The sequence below is a fragment of the Harpia harpyja genome, chromosome 11 (assembly GCF_026419915.1).
Source record: "Harpia harpyja isolate bHarHar1 chromosome 11, bHarHar1 primary haplotype, whole genome shotgun sequence".
Lineage (NCBI taxonomy): Eukaryota > Metazoa > Chordata > Aves > Accipitriformes > Accipitridae > Harpia > Harpia harpyja.
The window spans coordinates 41,515,649-41,540,731 of NC_068950.1; the positions used below are offsets into that span (position 1 = coordinate 41,515,649).

The 25,083-nt window shown below is 38.7% G+C and overlaps 1 protein-coding gene across 3 annotated transcripts; it reads right to left on the reverse strand.

Annotated features, from left to right (window-relative positions):
- Positions 1–2,220: 2,220 nt before the first annotated feature.
- Positions 2,221–22,489, reverse strand: OMA1 (OMA1 zinc metallopeptidase). Of its 3 annotated transcripts, none has more exons than XM_052800702.1 (9): positions 22,286–22,489; positions 20,791–21,319; positions 20,145–20,373; positions 18,903–19,076; positions 18,700–18,807; positions 16,953–17,081; positions 12,506–12,580; positions 10,968–11,117; positions 2,221–2,537 (listed from the first exon to the last, which is right to left on the reverse strand). In XM_052800702.1, exons 2-9 carry the CDS (start codon positions 21,297–21,299, stop codon positions 2,319–2,321), a joined length of 1,593 nt encoding a protein of 530 aa, XP_052656662.1. In that variant the 5' UTR covers positions 21,300–21,319; positions 22,286–22,489; the 3' UTR covers positions 2,221–2,318. The 3 variants fall into 3 exon arrangements, with proteins under 3 accessions (XP_052656662.1, XP_052656664.1, XP_052656665.1); XM_052800704.1 differs by lacking the exon at positions 22,286–22,489 and adding an exon at positions 22,056–22,173; XM_052800705.1 differs by lacking the exon at positions 22,286–22,489 and adding an exon at positions 21,580–21,925.
- Between the last annotated feature and the right edge of the window lie 2,594 nt (positions 22,490–25,083).

Sequence of the window (25,083 nt, forward strand, 5' to 3'; positions counted from 1 at the left end):
CTATAGGGTTTTAGTGTAGAGGCCTAACTCTTGTGTTTGTGTGTGTACTTTTTATGTATACGTGCATGTATGCATATGTAAGTTTTGTAAGGAGACAGATATGTTTCATTAGACTGGTGTAGTTGGAAAAAGTACATAAGCCCTTTGTTGGTCTAATATAAGCTATTACCTTTCATTTGAAACCTTTTCTCTCACATCACCATGATCATGGTTACAAGGCTATTTACATACAAATTTTAAAAAATCTCCCTTGGTGAACTTAAAAATCGCACCTCCAGCATTCCAATGCAATACTTAAGTCACTTAAAACAGACAGTAGAACTATGAAATTTGTGTAGTTTCATACTTCATCTTGAATGCTATAAAAACTTCTGTGTTCTCCTTAGTCCTAACGGACACAAGCATCAAGCTGCATGTCAACCAGGAGCCCTGGATAACAAAACAAGCATTGACACTGGAGCGAGAGAGAGGCAGCAGCATCGGGGGCTTGGTGTTGCAGTATAAACTATAAGGTCCACAGGGAAATCTAAATGGTGTTTACCTTCAGGTGACAATGTCCAAATGCTTCAACACATCACTGAACGTCTGTTACAAAAACTCCTGTCACTAAGAATAAAAATGGATGAATGAATAATGGTCAGGCTGGACCTTCTGCCTCTTGCCAGTAGTATTGAGCAGAGATTTAAAAACAGCTTGTAAGCAATATGCAGCCAATCTAGACCTATATAATCAGACCTAGAATCATCAACATTACAGATACATCAACTTACCTCTGAATAGAGATAAGGTAGGCACTTGCTGGTGTTTCTCAAAGGACCCTGGTTCATCAACTGAAGTTAGTAAAAGAATTACTTGTTTCACAATCTTTTTTTCCAACTATATTCACTGACAGCACTGAATGGGTTGTTTTCTCCTTTTTAAAAGCTTGCATTCTGATTTAATTGAAGAACTATGATAAAGTCTGCTCCTCTCCACATATAAAAAAGAATGTTTCAAAATATAATACACTGTAAAATATTTTGAACGTCCCCTTCATGTGAAACCCTACCATACACGAAACAGATTTTTGTTTTAATACAAGTGAGTAACAAAAAACCTAATAGCAAATACATCTTAACAGATAAAGGAACAGGATTTCCTTTCTTTATTTTCATTCACTGCCACCTCTTTCTACATCTTCCTGTAAGATCGACATTTCAATATTTCCATCAACTGCAAAGCAAGGATAACTCAAACATGTGCAAATAAAGATTAATACGCTGGCTATACTGGCTAGCCCATCATGAAAGGCAGAGCTTCACCTATATTGTGCATATTGGTCTCCACAGTATAAAATGTGTGGCTTCAGGGGGATTGGGGGGGAGGGAGGAATGCTCAGCATTAGATGCCAGTTTCCTGAAGAGAAGTCACCTTTTAGGAAAAGGTACAGCTGCGAAAGGTGTGCAGTCAAGAAACCTTGTTGTATTTGTCTACTATGTAATATATTTCCACACCAGCAATCACTTCTACCCAAACAGATATATCCAAATCAAATGTCATTGCAGTAAAACTGCCCTCTGATGAGGCACCCCGATAATTTCAAAAAAGACAACAGCCATTCCTGCAAAGCATTCTGGTGCTACAAACTATGGTTCTTATACAGTGTTTCTTTCAGAAGAAAGACTTCCTTGAAAATTATTTAACTCCTTTTTTAAATTGAACTTTGTGCAACCTTTTCAGGTTGCTTTGAAGAAAAATGTTGAATCAATCTGTATTCTAAAATGCCTTAGAAAGAGGAAAAATCCCAGCAGTAAATCCACCTAATTAAGTGGAGGTGTATCAAGCCCATAGGCTATTACCGCATCTCAGCTTAATATTTTTAAACATACTATATGTGGAACAGGCGGTAAGCTCTCCTCATTATTTCTCAAATGAAGCTGAATAGATCTAACCCAAATTACAGCAAGATAAACCAGACAACTTAAGTGATGAAAATTGTACTTTTTCCTCTGCTTTAGGGACGCTTCTGGCTCATCTGTCCTCTGATCAAGGTGAGCCTGATAAAGCTGAAAATTACACTGTGTGACTGGATTGTACGAGATTATGTTTCCCCTGAGAAGTGATTTATTTTAGTAACTCTTGATGAATAAGAAACTTTCTGCTCCGACACGCTGATCTTCTTGTGTGGGCATGGTTCCTTATTGCTTTGAGTGAGAGATCACATAAAAGAAACATAGAATGTGAGTGGCTACATCTTCTTTATGGTTCAAAGACAAATTTGCGTTGTAAGACAGACCTTCAGGGACCACAAGTTTCATAAAAAGTGAAAATTATTATCATTAGTTTGTAGGTTTAACTGCAAAAGTTACTGGCATATCTTCCACTTTTTGAGTGTGAGGAAAATCCAGTTTTGGTTTTGAGAGATCTCGCTTTGTAGAATTTGGGGTTTCTTGATCTTTAGACGATTCCAGGAGATGTTGCATGCTAAGTTTGAAAATGAGGCGAGGATCTGGTCCAGAAAGAGATGGGCAATTGCAGCTCTCTCTTATTTTAAGAGCCTGTGAATACATAGGAAAACAAATCAAGCTCATTTAAATAGGAAAAACAAAAAAAGGTTTCAGTCAGTGATTTGGCTTTCCGGTAAGGTCTGCATTTGCACATAAAGCTTAGTGAGAATACTACTGAGTCTGAGTTGTTACTGAACAACTTTTCAACAGAAACCAAGAATTCCTGAGAAGAAATATAGCAATATGGTAAAACAATGGGAAAAAATGAAGAATGAAGAATGAAAATAATTTTCTCACAGACACTCTCTCAAAGAATGGATACTCTAAAAGGTACAGCATAAATAGGTAGAAAGTTCTCCAACTGTTTTATGTGATACTTGTCCGCATCAGTACCTTTTACCTTTTAATTTACATTCACACGTAAATTAAAATGACTGCATCAAGAAAAAAAGGGCTGTGAATAATTTACTTCTTCAGACATGTTCTATTATTGAAGTAACTATATATAGATGTCCGACTCAAAAAAGGAGGGAAAAATCTCCAATAACATAATGGACGTTTAACTGTTCGACACAGAGATCCAGACAGTTGATCAGTATAGTTAAGGTCCAGTTACACAAGTGATCTCATCTCCAAGAAGCATCTGAATACACAGCTTCCAAGTATTCTGAGAAAATAATGTCTCTAGAACGTAAAAAATTATCTGGATAAAAAGATTAGCACTAAGAGACCAAACTTCAAGTTACTTCTGCTCACTGAGTAAATGCCATTGCTTCCATTCTACAAATTAGAAAGTAGAGTCCCAAAGGAGCCAAAGAATTTCCCAGAGAATCAAAATACATTAGTGTAAGCACACTCCCCCCAGACCATCCTGTCTTGTGAGCAATCTGAGAAAGGTATGACAATGGATGAATCTCATGTCTTAAAGGCACTGTGGAGAAATTGATATAAAACTGTATAAAGTCAGCTGTTTTAAAGGATGCTTAAGTTGGCATTCATTTTAACAAAGCTGAACATACCTTAATTAGTCCATACAAACAGGCAGCTCATTTTAGAGCTAACAATGGATACCGCACAACTAAGTTGTACACAGACCTACTAGTATCCATGGATTCTCCTATAAGAGCCATTTAAACTTACCAAGAAAAGTAAGATCCTATGTATCATAGAATGGTTTGGGTTGGAAGGGACCTTAAAGATCATCTAGTTCCAACCCCCCTGCCATGGGCAGGGACACCTTCCACTAGACCAGGTTGCTCAAAGCCCCATCCAACCTGGCCTTGAAAACTTCCAGGGATGGGGCTTCCACAACTTCTCTGGGCAGTCTGTTCCAGTGCCTCACCACCCTCACAGTAAAGAATTTTTTCTTAATATTTAATCTAAATCTATCCTCTTTCACTTTAAAACCATTACCCCTCGTCCTATCGCTACACTCCCTGATAAAGAGTCCCTCCCCATCTTTCCTGTAGGCCCCCTTTAAGCACTGAAAGGCTACAATAAGGTCTCCCCAGAGCCTTCCCTTCTCCAGGCTGAACAACCCCAACTCTCTCAGCTTGTCCTCATAGGAGAGGTGCTCCAGTTCCCTGATCACCTTTGTGGCCTCCTCTGGACCCACTCAAGCAGGTCCACGTCTGTCTTATGCTGGGGGCCCCAGAGCTGAACACAGTACTGCAGGTGGGGCCTCATGAGAGCAGAGTAGAGGGTGAGAATCACCTCCCTCGACCTGCTAGCCACACTTCTTTTGATGCTGCCTAGCATGCGATTGGCTTTCTGGGCTGCGAGCACACATGCTGGCTCATATTCAGTTTTTCATCCACTAATACCCCCAAGTCCTTCTCCACAGGGCTGTTCTCAATCGACTCATTGCCCAGCCTGTATTTGCGCTTGGGATTGCCTTGACCCATGTGCAGGACCTTGCACTTGGCCTTGTTGAACTTCACGAGGTTCGCACAGGCCCACCTCTCAAGCCTGTCAAGGTCCCTCTGGATGGCATCCCTTCCCTCCAGCCTGTCGACCGCACCACACAGCTTGGTGTCTTTGGCAAACTTGCTGACGGTGCACTCAATCCCACTGTCCATGCCGCCAACAAAGAAGTTAAACAGTGCCGGTCCCAATACCGACCCCTGAGGAACACCACTTGTCACTGGTCTGCACTCAGGACATCAAGCCATTGACTGCAACTCTGACTGCAACCATCCAGCCAATTCCTTATCCACCAAGTGGTCCACCCATCAAATCCATGTGTCTCCCATTTAGAGATAAGACTTTGCTAACATATAGCAAAATATTAGAATGTAGAATTTTAGAGGGTTCTACATCTCCGCTGAGAACTATTTTTTCAAGATTTGCAAAATGAAACACCAAGAAAACACCAAGTCAAAAACTAGCCTGATATTTAGCATTAATCAATGGTCACCGTGGTATGGTCACATTTATGCAATATTATCTGTATCTTGGCCTCAATTAACAACATAAAACTATGGGCAGATTAACATCCAGCTTTATTTTTAATCCTTTTGTGGGAAAACATGTTCAAATGTGTATTTTATTCCACTTCACTTCATAACCATGGATACTTGAAAAGTAATGGCCAGACCTGTCTTGAGTTGTAGCCAGGTGCCTCCTGACCAGTACTAGGGACTGTTAGAGGAAAGCATGTGTTCATTCTTTTGTTCTAGATAGATTAAAGAAGGAAGAAAGTAACAGTTTTCACAGCAGACCTAGAAGTGCACTTAAACAGAGCAGAGATTTTTAATCTACTTTATATACACTAGATTTGGTTGAAATATCAAATCAAATATTCCAGTACACCTATGCATAAGTATTTGCCCATCATTTTGAAACAATTTGGTATTCTTCCACAGGAGACACTGGAAACATCTTACTACAGCACGTTTTAAAATAGAAGAGCAGAGCTTCTTAAACTCATTTCTTTGTATAAGGAGGTACCAAAACATATTTCTCCCTAACTTTACTACAGTGAACTGATAAAGAGTTTCCTGTAAATGGCTAGACACAAATAGAATTTAAATTTAACAACTGGTTTTGGAAAAGGACACATTCGAGGAATGTAGCAAGAGTCTCTCCAGCTGTTTCTTGCTGAAATGTAACATTCAAATTACTGGATACACAAGTCTGGATTAGGCATGCAAATATTCCTCTTGTTTAATTTAAAAAAAATATGAATAAAGCTTTCAGTATTTGTTTTTCTACAGCACGATCGTCCATGTAGTCACCAAATGTAACTGTACCACTGAACACTCTTCTGCTTCAGTGACCAATTAATTTCTAAACTGACATTTATGAAAAACCAAGAGTTTTCTCTTGTTCTCTTCCAGAACATAAGCTGCTGCAAGACTGCATTAATGTCAAGCAGCATTATTCAAGGCAAATGGAAATATAAAGATTTAGGCTGTATCCTGGAAAGGGCAACGTAATCCTCTTTTAAACTAATTTGCAATTTTATATCTCTGGTTTTCGTGGCTGTATAGTGCCTGGCCTATTTCCATGGTTTCACTTATCTAAAATACTAAAGTCACAACAGCAAAGGTAAAAAACAATACTTCAGAGTTAACATTTTTACCATGTGGATGTCTGTGTTCTTGCTAGACGTAAAGCTGTCCAAGGGGGTAGAAGGCATCTATTCCACACCATCAGCTCACATGCCATTAAAAAGACTACAGTTATGAGAATGGAAAGCTGTGTTGACATGTCATCTCACTGTTAAAGACAGCTATGACTACACACTCTAGTGATAGTAGCCTTTGTATTTATGTTTGTAACTGCCATGCAACATTCAACCTTAGTGAGAAAGTGTTCTTTCCCTGGCTTAGTTGACTTCTGCTATTTTGTTTTGTGCCAGTAGCCCTGTCACGTCATTAAGATGCCAGTAAAAGGCTGAGGAGCTTACAGTGTAATTTTTCCTGAAAGATAAAACAGCCCAACATGGTCAGCCGTACTGTATTTCCAAAATCCCTAGCAACTTCAAATCCAGTAATTTAATATTGCTCAAGTAAATTGGTTTTTGACAGTTTGGGTAAGAGGACAAGTAAAAGCATTCTTAATGAAGCACATGCATATTGATATTATAATAAAAATATGTTTCATTGACTGTTTTTACTGAAGAGTGTTCTCAATAAAGACGACGGACAGAACTGAGACAAGGTTAACTAGTCAGAGTGAGTACATAGATTCACCTGGGAACTGAGAGGACTTTAATGCTGTTCTTTTCAGGTTAACCTTAAGAGAGAAGTACTGCTGTTCAGAATAAAGACCACCTGCATGCTTACTGGTTCAGGAGATCTCAAATAAAATATCAAAACCACTGCTTGTAAGTAACAAAGGTGAAGCTGTTTTTCTTATCAATACAATTGCAGTCACCTCCTGCAATGTGCTGGGAGGGGGGGAAGGTGTAAGAATTAGGGAGGTCCGACTCATCCTATTGCTTTCATATAAAGCCTACCAGCAGAGACAAATACAGAAACAAGTAATTTTTAGCTCTCAGTATTAATCCTTCACCACTGTCACAGATACCAGGCTAACTGCTGCATCTCGACCCCTTACAGTCTTTTGGAGTGCATCCTACCTCTCAGGCTGTCAGCTCGCTCAGTACAAAAGCCACATCATTCTCTTGTCCGCAAACCAGGCCAAGGGTTATAGTCTCTTGTGTATTATCTGTGATTACCTTGGCAGGTACCTGACTTATGCTCTGACTTTGCAATCTGACCAAAACTAAGAAATAGCACAAGGATGTAGGGAAAAAAAGAAGAAAAAAAAAAAATTGAAAAAATAAGAAACGCTGAGTTGCAAAATGAATTACAATTAGCAGGCATGGCAAGACAAAAGGTTCTACAAATGAAGTAGTAGTAAAAACATGATTAAAAGAATGGATAGATTTTTTACTTGATGGAGAAGAAAAGCAACTTATATACAATGCTAATACTTAAATTTTCATTGGGCACAGAAAAGAAAAATTGTGACAGAATATTTAACAACTTTATGGGGAGGATAGAAACACAAGTCAGTATTTTTTATTCTTATTTTTCTTTAAGTTTTCACATCGATAGGGCTTAATTAATATATTCTAACACTGGAACTATCTGAAGTAATCTTCACATCACAAGCAAAGAGCAAATACACCAACCTATTTTTGAAAAGGAAGCAAAATAAATGCATCTTCAATATCCAAAAGGCAGCAGACTGAGGAATAAGCAATAACTACCCAAACAAAAATAAAAATAAAGAAAAAGCTAATGTGGATTTGACGAGAACAGGTCTTGCCGAAGTAAATTAATTAACTGGGTTTTTTACAAGTTAATTGACCTAGCAAACAAAAGAGAAGCAGTAGAGGTGACATATCCCAACTTAGTATTGCTCTCAAAATTATCTCAACATGGCATTTCCACAAGAAAGAGTGGGAAACTGGAGTTACAGTGAATCAAAAAATGGAATCTGAGCCAACAACATGATGCCAAAAAAGCAAATGTCACATCAAGATGAATTTTTGTGTCACAGGCATGGCTCAGTAGATAACCTTCTGCTTTATTCAGTATAGCTGAGACTTCAGCTGATGTACAGTGCTCTATTTGAGCAGCATACTAGGAAAAAGGTAGACAAACTGTAGCAAGTCAGAGAACATTAAAATAAAAGGTTCAGAGATTAACCAGAAGATCCTATAGCTTCTCTCTGGCACTATACTTCCACAATTTTTCTCTCCAGAACAATGGTAAGCATCTTTCCTGCCTCTTTTTCTGAAAATAAAATGCATGGGCCTTCATTGAGCATCTCGCTACCACCCACGTAGGAATTCTAGGTTTCAGTTTCCTGTTTAACAGTATATCCTGCTTTCCTAGTTTACAATCCAAATGTCTCCCAGTCTGAGGGAGAAATCCCTTAAAAACATGGTAAATCGTTTTAATTTCCTTTATTTCCTTTCCAGGACAGCACCACTTTGTAAATACTTATAGCTCTCTTATTTACGAATTCCTCAGCTTGGCTGTAGCTTCCAACTTGTTTGGAAAACCAGATGCAAGATCTTTAAAACTAATTTGATTTGCTCCCTGTCTTTTAATTATGTGAAAAGAGAATCCCTGTGATATTCCTGCTTTAATTTATATTTCCTGAGAATGTTAAGTGACCTCATTGAGACATGCCATTTCATTACCTGAAGAAAAATTCTCACTTTGTATGATTGCATCTTATTGTGGACTTGCTTAGAAGTCTGTAGAGAAACATGTGTGGCCTGCGAAGTTGAAAAATTTGTCCCTATTTCCCCCAGCTACAGTAGCTGGTCTAATAATAGATATTGTATTGTCCTGAAAACCATTCAGCTTCAAAACCATCAGCATATGAAACACAACAATGCTCACAATGGATCTGATACTGAGTCATAAGAAGTACAGTTTCTTCACAGAGAGATACTAGAGAGATAAAAAGGCCCTTTTTTGAAATCTGGCTTCTTCCCCTGGGCTCTGAAGATCTAATGTACATTAATATATGGTAAACATACTGTTCTAAAAGGCTTTAGGTATGCGTACAATGAAACAAAAAGGTGCCGATATTGAACAACAACAAAGCCCTGGTATTCCCTTTAAATGCCTGAGATCCAGCTTCAGGAAGGCAGCTCTCAGGTGAAGGGGGGTCAATGCTTCAGACAAGAAGCCTCCAACACCTCCTCTACATAACTTCTTTCATTTTTATTCCACTTCTGTAGTATCAACCTCACTTATCTAGCAAACTTCTGTTAAAAACAGGAAGCCTTCAGCCCCTGTTTTCTCATCCTACTCCAAAGAACATTTAAGGTAAAAGGCAAATGAAAACATCTCCTCAATTATCTTTTGGAAGAAAATTTCCTAGCCTCCACTGCTCTTGGAAGTGAGAGTGGCTATAAAAAAGATGAAGGTTGCTCTACCTGCTAAACTACAAGAGATAAGATGGAAATAACATGACTGCCAGTTCTACACAGTTGCTCAGTTATTTAACTTATTTGGTGAGTCCTGGGGTAGAATAGAAGAATTAGGTTATTTCATTACTGCTTTATAAGCCAGTCAATAACCATATGAAAATAAAGGATCCTGAACCCTTTATGTTCAATCTACCTAAAACTGAGGGTCCGCAACAAGTATCATTTTCCATTCAGCTGCTCTAATGTGTTAGAAAAATCCATCAAAATAGTCTCACAACCTGTTTTTGCAAAGCACAAAATTTGTGTCTATCAATTTAAAATATTCAGTCTAGCCAGTCTCCAGCCTTCTACCCCTAATGTTGATTTTGATTTATGCCATCATTTATAATATTTACTGCATTCATTCTCATCAACGGATTCATGAAAAATCTTTTTTTCTCCTTTGAAATCAGAAAACACCTCAACATTTTAGTGCTCCTTCTGCCAATAAATCTTCAACTGTGTTTACAGTTTGGAACTGAGAAAGACTTAAAGTGACTGAGAGCTTTTTTTTTTAAAAAAAAAAAAGAAAAAAAAAGGAGGAAGAAGAAGAAATTACCAGTTGGTTATAAGAAAGGGAATTTCCAAACACAGTTTAGCTTGCTGAAAAACACTGCTGTTGTGAAGTGGTTTAACATTATATTTTTAAAAAGAAAAAACTAGGCAAAACCAATCCATGTTATTTTTCTGCAGTTAAAAACCCCACTATTTAAAGAAATAGTAAACAAACTAAGATTACTAAACTTGGAACAGTTCTCTGTCCTTAAGCTACCAGCGAGTAGCACATCAAATTAAAGGAATCCCCAAGTAGCTATCCACTTGGCATTCCTCTGAGAGGAAATCTGAAAGAAAGAACAGAGAAAAGACTGCAGATTGATGGGCAATTGTGTGAGTTAGCTCAAGTTCCTTGGAGGGGGGTAAAATTTACTCCCTAATGTGATGGAACAGAGATGTGAAGAAAAAAGCAGGCTGCAAAATCTACAGAGACCTATCATAACTAGGGCTATTAAGAAATCTTCTACTGAGGATCTGACATGCTTCTGAAGCAGTTATTCGAGGTGTATTCAATCCCACATCAGTGAGACAGACAGGATAGGATGGAGCATTCTCTATTTGACAGCCTAGGGCTAGCTACCAAAGCAAGAGAAGTCAAGACAGTTTAGGGATCCAACTTAAAAACTGGCTTCCAAAATGGCAAAAAAGAGAAAAGAATGGATGAGACATGTGACACTGTCACATCTATACCAGGAAGGCCATTCAAAAGCAAAAATATTACACTTCGATCAGAAATCAGAAAGAAAAAAAAACCTAGAATATAATTACATTTTACCTGTGCTATCTTAATTTTTCCTCGCTTAATAAAACCTTTAAGGTTGAGAGCTTTGTAACAGAAAATTTCTGTAAGGATAGAGAAAGATAAGCACGATGCTAAAAGAGTAGATTGTGAATCAATACCAAAGTAGCTCATGAATCAATAGCAAACTAATTCTAGCAACTTTCCCAAGAGAAAAAGACATACTTCCTTCAACTCTGCTCACCTCTGGGATAAGCCGGTCTAAGTGCTCAGCTCTATTTTCATGAGAAGGGTGTGTGGAGAGCCACTCTGGTAACTTGGGCTGCCCCTGAATGGTTTCTGCTAATTCCATTTGTTGCCAAAATACACTGCTTGCTCGTACATCCACACAAGCCTGAAAACAGAAAGGAAATGTATACACCACTATATTTTTTAAGTAATACAGTACACATTTGTAAATTTCCAAAGCCTATTTAGATGGTCCATAGAAACTCATGGAACACTAACTTTAAGAATGGTAATTGTATATGACCAACAGACTCCTTTATATTTGCATTTAAGTGGAGGGGAAAAAAAGAATAAGATTTCTTACCTTAATTTTCATTTTTTAAGAGAAAAAGAGACGAGTACTGAGAAGGTAAAAAAATTACTTTTTTTTCCCCCCAGAAATACAGAAAGGGTGCTTTATCCTTTGAATTTATTTCTTAAAATTATTATTATAAAAAGATTATCTGCAGAAGCAGAGAAATTCTGAGATACCACTTTGCTTGTTTCTTTCTGGTATGGCCCTACATCTTCAGTATTACAAAGCAGTGAGCACCCACACAGCAATTATGTTTTTTCATGGATTGTATTATTCCCTTACATGACTTTAAAGTACAAATGCAGTTTCAATCCCAGAATCAGTTGATTTTAAAAACTCTTCCTTGAAGAAATATTAAAAATTGTTAAGAAAAGGAAATTTTCCTTATGAAATATTAACACTAGATGGTGCTGCTCTCATAGTTATCTAATACTTACCTAGCTCTATTGCACTTGGCTAGAAATGAAAGAGTTGGTTTAGTTTCTTTAATTTAGGATTAAAATCCACATGGACAAAAAAAAAAGTGACCGAAAAAACAAATTATAAAAAAAATGCTGAGTAGTTTCTGACCAAATTTTTGTCTTACTTTAGCAAAGCCATTTTATTTTTATGGCTGTATTAGGCTATATCTGTAAATACTAGAACAATATTGATATACTTCGTAATTATCAGCAATCAGAGAAAATAAAATCACAAGATATAAATGTTCTTAAATTTTACTGAATTGTTATTAGAACAGATATTATAGATCAGAATATTTTAGGTGCACTACAATATAGTAAAGAGTTCCTCAGAACTTCTCACAGTAGATGGAAACTAAGTGAAACAAAAATCTAAAGGGTAATTTATATCTTCACACACGATTAAATATATTCTACTTACAGAAGCTTGCTATTTGGCACTTTCCTCTTTATAAATGTGTAGCTTTTTCTTCTAATAGTAATAAACTACTTAGAAAATATACTGTGCAGTTAATAATGCACAACTTTACTAACTTCAATTTTATTACATGCAATTTAGCCAGAATGACTTTGTCTTTCCCTACAAACTGTTTTATTTCCCATTACTTCATCAAACTACATTTCTTTAAAAATTTGGGAACCCTGCCCCCCCCCCATACCTCTGTATGAAGTGTGAAACTCCCTCTGATTATAATGGAAACTGAAAAATTGCTAATAAAACAAACAAGTTGTAGTTACCTTTGCTGCAAACTGAAGTCCCACTTTATCAGCTTCAGCCTCCAATGTTCTGCTGTACGGTCTATCAAACATAAACTGCAAAGAAGCACATCAAAGCTCTATTTCTTGGTTTTGAATGTGTACAAAGCTAGAGCATTGTAGCTGCTTTTCTAATCTTCTCACAAGAAACAGTGTTTATCTACCATGTTCACTTTGCATGTGATCAGTATTAATTTTCTTAATGTAATCTTTAATTCCATTACATAAAATTCATTGATCCTGTATTCAGTGGAAATTAATTCAAATTATACATATTTTCATGGCCCCTCTGATCAGTCAGTCTCACAGCATTTTGCAGCAACTAAAGGGTCAATGCCAACTTTAAACTAGAATTTTTTCACTTCACTCTTTTACTGGCATTAAGATTCTTCTTGTAGCAACTATATGTAAAAAATTCCAGTGGTTCCCTTAAACTTTTATGACAACTGTCTTTAAACCCGGTATGATCTATTTTGTATGGTAAACAGCTCACAGTATGAAATCCAGCTGTAAACACTTTCATGCAGAAATCACTCCTTTGGCAGGATTATCCCCCACCACAAGTTACGAACTGCCCTTGAGAAATCAAACTAGAAGACATAAATCCTCTCCCATTTTTCTAGGGTATGACATTGTATTAACATACACTAAGAGACAGTGGTAGTTTTCTCAAATGGTTATTTAGTCATATATTCCAGGATCTTCTGGTATATGTACTTCATGTAGATTTGGGCAGCCTTGCCCTAGTATATCAGGTGATAGTAAATGCAAATCAGGACTTGTTAAAACAGCCTGCTCCTGCAGAGATAAGGAACATGTCACAACATTCTGGTTTAGGCATCCATTAGGAAATATCAGCTGAAGAATGGGGATGTGCAAGGTTAGTGAAGAGAAAAAGGTTTTATCAGCTCTTTATCTGGTTATAAGAACATGTCCGCCTTATAAGTTCCAACAACAAAAAAAAACAAACCACAAAACAGTTAGAAATGAAATGCACCAAAGAAGTGGTCCAATCCCTTGAGTACAAAAAGGTCTCTGTAACTTTTTGCATCTTTCCAAAGTAGTACCGACAGTTTTTCTTTACTAGGTCAAAAATAAAAGCCAATCAAAGCTGATCCTCTACAGGTTTTTTAAAGCCAAATACACTGGTTTGTAAGTAAGCATAAATGAGGTCACTTTCTAAATTCTTAGTTTCCTTACAGACCTTAAACATTGCAACTATAAATATATTTTTAAAATCCTCCGATGATAAAGTCATTACTTGAAGTGGAATATATATTTCTATTGCCTTGAAAAGTGCTCTGGGTCTACCGGAGCGCATATATTCACTAAACAGCGAAGATATCTCTGGCTAGTCTGTCAAATTCCTGAAGCACCATTTCCCAGTTAGCCACATAAACTATTTGTTTAAATATTAAAAATTTCTCAGATAGGGAAATGAAACTGGTAACAGGCAACAGGACTACCCAAAGCACTAACTGGAACAGAGGCTTACACAAGCACACAGTTTTCTATTTCTTCAGTTACAACCACTTGTGGTTTTCTTCTCTGGGAGGTTTACAACAATTTTAAATAAGAAGGGGTAGCATCCATCTCAGAAAAGACTTGCAGAACTTTAAGAACTTGGAAACTGATGGTCTGAGTGTATGTGTCTTAACAGACCATCTAGAAAGAGAGATCTGGGACAGCAAGAAGATGCTAATAAAAAGATCAGCATTTAAATTCTTACCCCTTAAATAGTTCTTTTTGCATTTACAATTAAGCACTAAGGTATGACTATTTACCTGTATGTCTATCCCAATACTGCCAGCAAAAATACGGCTGTATTTTTAAAAATAAACACAACACTAATACAATCTCTAGTTCAGGACCTACCCATGCTGCAGATTGCGGAAGCAGGGATGACATCTGAAGAAACTATCACCCTATAATTGCTGTTACTTCCTTTACTTTCCTCTATGTATCTGCTACTGGCCAGTCACAGACAAGATACGAGCCTAAACAGGCTCTGATGTGATTCCATACAGCAATTCTTATGCTAGACATAGGTTATGACCAAGTAGGATTCCAGATTTGTTATTTTCTGATCATTACCAAAGTTTTATTAACATGTAAGAGACTTAAATGTGTCCTCTGCAATTCTGGAGAATTCTATGTGTTTCTTCTTCAGATCTAAAATTAAAACTATAAAATATAATCTAAATCTCTTGAGAAAACTTGGGCGCTCTTTCACAGCATGCTTCTAGCCAATAAAGTCCTGACAGTGGTCACATAAAAGGGTCTTGAGGCATCTAACATACAGTACTACTCCTCATCTGCTACTGACAAATGATTTAAAAAAAAAAAAAAAAAAAAATCTTTTGTGAATGTGCTGGAATGAAAAATTAGATCTTCAAACTCTGATCTAAAATCCTTGTCAGAAATTGGAGATAATAAAGAAGACAGATTTGACAGAGCTGTCTGCATGTTAAAGAAAAGGAAGTTCCAGGTAAGTTGACTATCCAAAATCACCAGTTTCCACATGAAACACAAATCTGATGGTGTGAGGTGGACAAGAAAGGGAATATGAAGTACTATATCCGTACATACTAGTGTGCAGGACATGAGTAAAACTCAGTCACGCTTTGTGCTATTCCAAGAATAATTCCTAGGCTTTAGCTCCCATACAAAATAAATGCTGCTGTAAAAACAAAGCCAACACATTTCAGTTCAGCAATACATGACTAAAGAACAACCATGAATGAATCTCTTAAGAGAACTTAACAATTTCTCAAGGCAAGCAAACCCACTAGCTTTGGAGAAAAATGCAGAACGGGAGCTAACATGCCAAAAGGCCTACAAAGAGTCACTGGAAACTACTTATAGTCAATAATAAAAAAAAAAGCAATAGTCAGTAGGTAAAAAAGTTAAGCCTCTGAGGACATAAAAGAAAAACAAATACTGAAACGGAAGCAAGCACTGCAATGAGGCTTAAATAACCCTTTCATAGAGTGGGATGCTAAAACTTTAAAAAGTAAAATACGGGTATGGAAGAAGAGGAAAAGACACATCCTGTGAAAATGTGCAGAAAGATTCATTTTCATGTAAGCAGAATAGGCAAACGTTGAATGGAGGAAACAGACACTGTGCTCCTGAGTGACCAACAGAAACAAAAATTTCTGTTCAGCATCTTTTGTATATGGCATGAAAGCTTTGCAAGTACTAATCACTTATTTATTCTGCATTACATATGGATATGTTTAATGTTACTGAAGATGAGTTTGATCAGAGTTTTAAACCAGGACATTATTGTACAATATCTCATATATGATAGATCTTTGCTATAGCACACTAGGACTATGAGCTTAAACCCAGATTCCATTTGCAATCTAAAGCACAACTCCAATCCACGATGCCAAAATACCAGTTGCAGTTAGCCTAGAAGAGGAGAAAAGATGCTGACAGGGAGTTAAATCTTGCTGTCTAAATTATGAGCAGTCTCAGGATTGATTCACACTTTGTTTTTTCCAAATTCAGCTCTTCAAAATGCTGGCTAGCATTCATCAATGTATTGGTTTCTTAGCTACTTGTACAAATATCCAAGCTCTTTAGAGATAATTTATGTTCAGAATCCACACATCTACCCAGTAGCATAAGAACTACCAAAACAGATTGGTTATGTTTAATTTCATGTTTTTGAGGAACTGGAGGAAATCTCAGGAAAAGCATCAAGAGAAGTCAAAGAAATCAAAGAATTCTTTCACTTAAATTCAGATTCAACTTTTATGATGTAAGCAAAATTTCTTTTTAAAAAAACCCCACTTTTTAAAAAAGAAATGGATCAGTAACTGTCCAGAGGCAGAAAGTAAATCAGACTTCTGAAGAAAACTGGCACCACAAAGCCTCTGAATTTTACTTTATTGGAATATATGCTGTCTGAAAAGATTATTTCAGTAAGTTTTATTATAGCATGGTTTATACTTTAAAAGAGTGTTTAGATTCTCAATTTCTTATCCTGGAAACCATTCTTATCACTAACAATGTATTTAAAGAATTCCATATATTTTACTTGGTTTAGAAACAATTTAACAACTATTCAAAATAAAAACATGGCATTTCAACCTATACAACTTTAAAGGGTGAGCTACATTTCAAAAGACAATCATCTAACTTAATTGGCAAGCAGGTACTCAGAGCCCGCCCAGCTAAATCCAGTCCTTTAGGGAGATCTAAAGTTCTTCAAGATGACAAATGAAAATATGTATCTCAACTAAAGCAGATTTATAAAAACATATTTCATTCAAAAACATACTCAAATATTAATTTTTGCTTATAATATTTCTCCTCTTGCCTTCTTCCCCAAACATACTATTTAGTGGTACTATCTCCCCAAGATTAAAAATGTTTTTCCATGGAACTCAGGAAGGATAATACAAAATGTTAGTCTTACCTCCTGCAACTTGCTCTGAATCCACTGGCCAACAACTGCCAAACTATCACGGGGACAGATGGCCCAAATCATAGTGAGAAAGATGAGTGATAGAAAATCCAAGAAGTGAACCAGGCTGGCTTTCTCTGCCTGCAAACAGAAATTGTCCCGTTTTCATTTCTTACTGTCTGATGTTTCTTTAGAACCTACAGAATTTGGAACACTTTAAAAATCACCCATTTTTTTTCTATGCAGCCATAGGAACAGGGCAAGCACAAGCCCCCCTGCTTGCACAAAATAATCCAGTTGGATACTAGGTTTTTTCAGTCCAGAATCCACACTAACTGCATAAATACAGTTGGAACAAACACTTATCAGGAATCTCCCAATTCGAGAGATTCAAAGCTTGAGATAAGATGACGGCAGCATGCAGACAGAGTTCTTTAGTCAAAGGCCATGAAACACATCAGTTGGAATGAAAAATCTATAAAAAGACCTAGAAGACTGTTCTTTACGTTAATTTCAAAAGAGATAGACATCATTTAGACAGGAACACTAATAGGATAAAGAGGACACTAGTCATAATATATTTATTTTTTATTTTCTATTACATTCCTTTAATTTCAGAAACTGAGAGATCCTGAATAAAAGCAATGGAAATTCCTCTATTTTTCAGAGCTCTATTTGACATGCAACAAATTGATCTGAGCACTTACAAGCCAGATTATACAATACTTTTCTCTGTGCCAGCTGGGTGACACAGGTTCCACACAAACAAGTTCTTTTTATTATTAGAAAAAAATTTTTTAGAAGTTTAACAAGCTAGTTGGCTCAACTGAGCCCAAGAAACTATGATGTGAACTGTTGTTCATCCAAAATCATACAAGATGCCGTAAAGCAATTCTCTTGTATTTCCACTGCCTTTAAAATGTATTTACCCATTTCCAGATTAGTTTTGCAATTTCAGCAGAATCTTTATGTCTACAAGCTTCTCATATGTCTTCTCAAACTGATGGATAAGTAATGAATACAATTTTTTAAAATTACATGCACAGAAAGAAATCAATTTGGAGGCAAAGAAGCACTTTCTAGCAAATCACCTTAATCTAGAACAGTATGAGCCATATTTCTATACCATCCTCTTTTTCCGTAGTTGTACCTACAAAGCACAACAAAATTATTACATCCATTCTGTTCAAATGGCAAAGAACTACCAATTTCAACACAACCATGTCAGGATATGGAAAAATTAAATCTGTGGAAGCAATCATCTGTAAATGCAGAATCAAGCTCCAGGCATTCTAGAATTTGGCATTCTAAAACTGTGTGCTACTATAATAAAAATATAATGTATTTTAGAATAATTTGTTAAAGTATACCCACTTCTGTAGATATTAACATGTGTAGGAGTAACAAACTGAGTTGCTGAGTGCCTCTAGTTCCTTATGTCTGCACTACAGGAGGAGAGGCATCTGCAGACCTAGTTCTAAATGACTGTTAACAGCGAGCCATAATCCATCTGTACAGCTATGAAAAAAGCACTGGCAGACTTTGTGCTAACACTGACTACTACAGGACTTCTGACAGTTATTAAGTACTACATGAATAATAAGGATACACTGTAGCAGAATACTCTCATTTCAAACTCAATTTTTCATTAATTAGAAAGAGTCACACTGAAACTTTGGTTGGTAGTGATAGGAAAAATCTTAATTAAAGTAATTAGAATTAATTTAAGAATTTTAGACAGCTTTCTTTAAATACTTACTGCATGTTCCAGCACAGCATGAGCTATTTCATGTCCCAAAATGAAAGACAGCTGATGAATATCAGAAACTGCATTTAGCAATCCAGTGAAAACAAACACTTGACCATTCTGTAAACAAAAAGAGAGTGAAAATTAAGTAGAAGACACATAATCAAAATGCTGTTTCAACATTACTAATAATTTTTGTATTGGGTTCAACTTACCGGAAGCACAAAAGCATTTACACCTGGTTCGTCCACCACATGGATAGCCCACTTGAGCGCCGAGACCTGTGGGATGTCCTTATTGCTTTCAGATAAATGACCAACAACTCTCTCCACAACCTGATAGCGTGCATCTGCCTCAGGTAACATTTTACTTCTGAATTCCTCCATCCACTGAAAAAAAAATTCATTGATTGCCATGCAGAACAAAGACACAGTAAATGACTAATTGGTAAACTAATTTAGTGGCTACATACAACTTAGTTAAATCAAAGTTTTAATACATTTTTCTTTCATATAGCCAAAGCCAATATATTAGAGTTCAGGCTTTCAGACCCACAAGTTAAGGATTAATAAACTTAAAAGGAAGTAAACTGACCACAGATCAAAAAAGATAGTATAAACTTGGTCCCACAGCCCCCTGTATCCAGCGTTTTCCTAATACACAGTTAAGCTTGGCATCACAATTTGGCAAGCCTTTCTATACCTTCCTGAATTTCCATCTGAATTTATAATTTTTCTGTATCTGTATATTTCTGTTGTAATTTGTAAGGTGGACAAATTTATACAAAAGATGTAATTTGAATATATCTTGTACTTCTGTTCTGTTCTTATCTTACATTCTCTGTCAGACAGGAATACAGTGACATTTGTATATGGATTATCAAGTTTCACTGGCTTTAGAACAGAAAGTCACAGAACTCAGTTACAGAAATTAGTGCAATGGACAGTTTAAAAGAAAGCAGTTAAAGAAAAATGAGCTGATCCAATGAAAAAAAAAGAAGTAGAATTGAATGCAGGTACAGACTATTACCTTACAAAGTGACAGCTTAGAAGAGAGGACCTTAAACAAGTGCCAAAGAATGTTCAAATCAGCACAGAAAATGAGACAGATCTCAGCATATACCTATTAGCTATGCTTTTATTGCTTCTACCAGATTTCTGTAATTCTCATTATATTACAATAACACAGTTAGAAATGTTTGCTCCGTACATGTAACGTGCTCTTTAACTATCACGTGCCCCTGAGTGCTTTGCTGATGGAAAGGGAACTCTTAAAAAGGATGGGGACAAGAGGAGGGGGCAACTGATGGGGGTGCTCTGCAGGGTACTGAGCATGAAGTTCAAAACTTATCAAAGGCAAACAAACCTTGTGGTGTCCACCTCATTAATTGGACTACCTCATCGCTAAAAAAAAGCATTAAGTTTTAGAGTAGTTTGAATTTTTCTTTAAAATCTTACCATATCATATTCCATCTGTGACAGCTCTCTAAAATGCTCTTTTCCAAACATCAACAGTCGAGCACGCCCAGTGATGGGCGTCTCCTCCAAGTGAGTAAAATAAAACACGAAAAATAAAACTCCTAAGCTACTGACACCCAGGAGTATCTTCCATTTATTTTTTCTTGCACTTTCTTTAAGAAGCTCCCGTTTATTAGGAGGAAGTGCCTTCCACCAATTTCTTATGCTCCTGTAAAATACAAGCAGTGTTAACTTAGGACATAGTCAAAAAGGAATTTGTTAGCATCTGCCCTTGCTGTATTCTCTATTACAGTCTGATCTCATGTAAGGGCTTATGGAGGGCTATACTGTAATTGGCTTCACCACTCCATTTCTTCCCTCCCAGAGGACAAAGAATGCCCCTTACTGTCTTGGTTCATCTCCCTCTACCACATGTAAATGAGAACGAGAAGAGCAAGATACATCTAACACCTCTGATAATGGAAACAACTTCTCGTGGAGCAAACTGTCACTCTAGCCCCCAGTCCTACAAAATTTTGCACAGATATTAAAATGAAAACACTACAAACACACCTTCCACTTTCCACAAACACATCTTTGCATAATGGGGTCTTACACTGGGAGAGGAAGTAAGATAGTATTTTACCTGCCAAGAATGATAGCAAATAATTTCTGAGCTGGCTTAACAATAATCCAGAAAAGTGGAACTGGTGCAGCCTGAAATGGTGGTGATGTGCGAAAAGACCTGATGATCTGAATGTTCCAAGCAGAAAAATGACATGGGAGTTGCCCTACAGGACTGATCTGGAGGGATGTGATCGTCTCCCCCAGTGGCCAAGAAGACTGGAAGTAGAACCTTCCTGAACTGTGGTGTGCATTCTTGTACACTTCTGTATTTGGGACATTCAAAAGACACCTCAGTCCTTTACCAATGAAGTTTCTATAGAAGTCAGGGCTTCCAGTCAAAAAACAGTTTCTAGTATTTCCACTCAAATCCAGCCTTTGGCATCTGTCTTGTGTACAACTGACTTGAGTTCGCCGATATCCTGTGTAGGACCTATAGAGATTATTGCACTTCCCCTGCTTGGTCAAAGAAGCCAAACTAAAGAACATACAGTTCCTGCCCAGCAACTTTAGACCACAGATGATATTCATAGCTTCTTTGGTTGGTTACCCTGAAACAAAGAAAAAAATAGCAGAGGGGTATTAAGAAAACCACCCAAACGCGAAACTCTGAAACATTACTTCTTTTCACCTGAACAGATACCATGTATTTGCTTGCCAACAGTTGCATTGCACAAAAAAAAGTCACAGTTACAATGGCATCCTGGTGCAGTTTTAAGGTACCAATCTGCTTTTGACTGTGAAAAAAGTCTATGTCTTATATCACTGAGAATAGAACAAAGTATCATTTTTTTTCTTTTGCTTTTATTACCACCAGATCAGAATGACTGCAGGTGTCCCTTGTGGAAGACGTGTGCATCACCACCCTTCCGTGCTGGGCTCCTTGCCACAGGTGCCATTCATACATACTGAGGAAAACCAGGATCTATTGACCATTTTGCTAATACTTTGCTCTTGAACGCAGGGTGCCTATCTGCTGCACCCGGCCTAGAAAGAAAACGACTCAACACAGCGAAACCAAGTGTCTCCCCGCCAGTATCCTCTCACTCCCGGGGCATGGAAACACCTTCCCGCCGGGCAGGCCCCGGCACCCGGCCACCCCCCGGCCGAGGAACCCCGCGGCGGTCATTTTCACCCGCGGGCTCTAACAGCGGCCTCCGCTTCTCCCCCGCGCCGGCATCGCCTCTCCTCTCAGAGAGAGGAATAGCACCGCCGCTTCCACCCGCCTTTTCCTTGTCCTCCTGCCTGGCAGCGGCCTGACGCCCCGAGCCGCCCTTAGCTGCTGACCTCGGCTGCCGGCCCTCAGCGCCCGGCATCCCGCACGCGAGCAACGCCCCGACCTCCCTGCTGGCGCGACTATCGTGATATTGGCAGACGTGAGGGGGGGGGAGAGACGTGTCACTCTGAGGCGCCCGCCCGGGGCGCGGGGGGGGGGGGCAGCTCTGGCCGCCGTCACAGCTGGACGTCCTTGGGATCTGCTCCGGGAAAGACCTCCTCCGCCGGGCTCCCCTACTCACCACCCCAGGAGGCGGAGGAGGAGGGGTCAAACCGGGCCGACGCGGAGACGCTGTCGATGCCGGGCCGAAGGCGGAGGGCGGGAGGCGGGACGGGCCCGGCGCCGCCTCAGCGGCAGCCTCGGCTCCGCGCCCCTTCCCTGAGGCGGCGGCCTCCCGCCTCTCGCGCCCCTTCCCTCAGGCGGCGGCCGCCCGCCTCCCGCCTCTCGCGCCCCCTCGCCGCGGCCGTTGCGGAGGCTCCGCCCCCCCTCGCCTCGAGCCCCGGCGCGCGGGGCGAGGGAGGCGGCTGAGGTGCCCGGAGCCGCCATTTTGTGGCAGGCGGGGTGGCCGGGGGTCAGCGGGGGAGTGGAGGAGAGGGGGTGTCCCTCCAGGAGGCGCAGAGGCATGCTGCTGCCGTCCTTTCTCCTGTGTTGCCTTTCCCCTGGCTTTACCCGCGGTGTTGCTGTGAGGCCTGTGTGCTGCCCTGCCTCGCCTCACCTCACCTCTCCTCACCTCACGGCTGGGGTTGACCCTGACTCCTGCATCCCTGGGCCTGGCTGTTAAGAGGTCCCAAGCCAGATCTTAAGGCCCCTTCAGCTTTCAGAGCGCATGGGTGTTACGCCTTGGGCTTGCTTTCTGCTGGGTTTGGAGACCTGAAGTGTTGAAGTGCTTCCAGCTACCAGAGTGGGCTGGTGACACTCCTGTGGAAGGGAGCACTTGGCTCTACTGCGGCAGTGGTAGGTGGGGAGGTGGTGTTTGGCTTCTCCCAAGTCCAAGAAAACGGCAAGCTGCTAACCTAATATCTAATTTTGGCCAACTCATCTAGCTGACCGAAGTACATCATAAATGTTGTGATGTGAAAAACAGGTTATGTGCTGAATGAAAGGGTGAGGCTGGGACGTGTGTAGTAATGACAGGGCAGCCCAGGCTTCATACAGGCCCTGGGGCTTCGCATGTAAACAAAGGCCCTCTCCTTGCGAAAGGTAAAGAAATACAGATCTTTGCCTTCAGCAGTCACATACTCTATATATGAGCACAGTCAAGTATTGTTCAGTGTTTGCTGAGATACTCATTAGTTCATCCCTTTTTATTACCAAGGCCCTATTCTGTGGCAGTTCTTAAGCACTGATGTCCGCTGCCAAGGAAAATACATAGTGACCAGATCTTGCAGTCCAGGTCAAGCAGAAACCTTATATAGTGATAGGTAGAAAATCTCTTTTCATTAGACACAATTTCTTTAAGACCTACCCAGCCTCCATTATCATGAGAGGCATGAGGAGTAAGATCTGTCAGTCAATTAGCATAGCATTAATTTTTGTGACTGTCTGTTCCAGTCACAAAAACAGCTGAGCTGTAGCAGCAGAAAAGCGCTTTGTCTAACCTAAGGCCTGTGTGTTTCCCAGCTGCCAAGAAATGAAGAACTGAGATGGAAGCTCTCATGAATGTCTCCTGATGCTTAATGTCCTTATTTTTTAGACTTTGTATTTGCTTGCTTTTCTTCCTGTCTTTATCTAGAATTCTCTGTTCCTAAGACAAGCATGAAGGCTTTCTAAAATTTCTTCTGTGGAGCCAATGTCATTTTTCCACCTCACAGAGTCTCCACTTTATTTCAGGTCTGCTGAAAATGTTTTTTTTCCTTTGCATATTTCTTTTTGCTATTCTTTGTTTCTCCAATTGCATTATTTAATCCTGTCTGCACAGGGGGTATAGGAGCTATTTCTGCATTCCTGACTTGCCTAAACTCCTGTTAAACTCAATGGATGTTTTGAGCATGCAAGGGTGGAGCTAAAAATTGTGCTCTACATTCTGCACTTGTAAAGTCCCCCCAAGTCGCATCACTTAAAATTAAAAATTCAAATCAGCCAAGCAGCAAATACAGCACAGGTAATTAGAAGATCTCTCTATCAGATACCAACACTAAATGACTCTCTCTGTGAAAATCTGGTAAACAGTTGAGCAACTGAATAGTTATAAAGTGGTGTTCTATGCTTTGGAGAGATAGATAGGTTAAGACTTGTTTTGTAGCTGAGGTTTTGCTTACTAGCCTCATCTCTTCTTCAAAAAAAGACTGTAATTCACATTTCTGAAGAAGACCAGAAGGCAAGCTTTCATGCCTTAAGACTGCGTAAGACCTACTTAGAGGTCATAAGTGATGTATGGGTTTTCTGATGAACCTCAGCATGGCACTGGATTTCATTGCTGAAAAACTGATCTGTAGAGTGAGTTCAGATTGTGAGGCATTTTCACAGCTGTCTTTTTTTTTTTTTTTTCCAAAGATGAAATGCGTATGAAACACCTGTGAACTCTGTACATGGTAGGATGGAGCTCACAGAGTCATTTATCATTACCTATCCCCAAATCTTTTCTTCAAGTTGCTGTGGAGGAAGCCATTTAATATCAGAACCCCTTGACTGACTAGATATGAGCTTATCAAAGCTTTTGCTCACTGCATACACTGTACAAATATGCTATGCAGTAGTCCTTGGTACAATTAACACTTTAACAGGTACAATTTTCCTGTGTAGATGTGTCTATTAGTATTTGTGTATCTCTCTGTAAAAGTAGTTGTACTGAGCTGAATGAGGTTTTTTATGTGTATGAAATTATTCACACAAATGTCAAACACAATAAAGGTAATGAAAAAGAGTTTAAATATAAAAAATATTTTTTCCGTATATTCAGGTGGAAACAATTTGGTACTGAAGTCTCCCTGCTACCAAGTTTAATCATCACAATTAAAAACTTGTCAGTTAAAATCTAGAGTCTTCTGCTTCAAATGAAAAAACTTACTATAAAATAATAAAATATTTGGCTTTTATATA

Bases quoted from the DNA above. Each gene is read 5' to 3' on its own strand.
- OMA1 (XM_052800702.1), bottom strand. From the start codon at position 21,299: ATGAATATCATCTGTGGTCTAAAGTTGCTGGGCAGGAACTGTATGTTC. The intron at 19,077-20,144 runs GTAAGATTTTAA...TTTTTTTTTCAG, and splicing joins CACAGATGGAATATGATATG to TGGATGGAGGAATTCAGAAG. The intron at 18,808-18,902 runs GTAAGTTGAACC...TTTTGTTTACAG, and splicing joins TAAATGCTTTTGTGCTTCCG to AATGGTCAAGTGTTTGTTTT.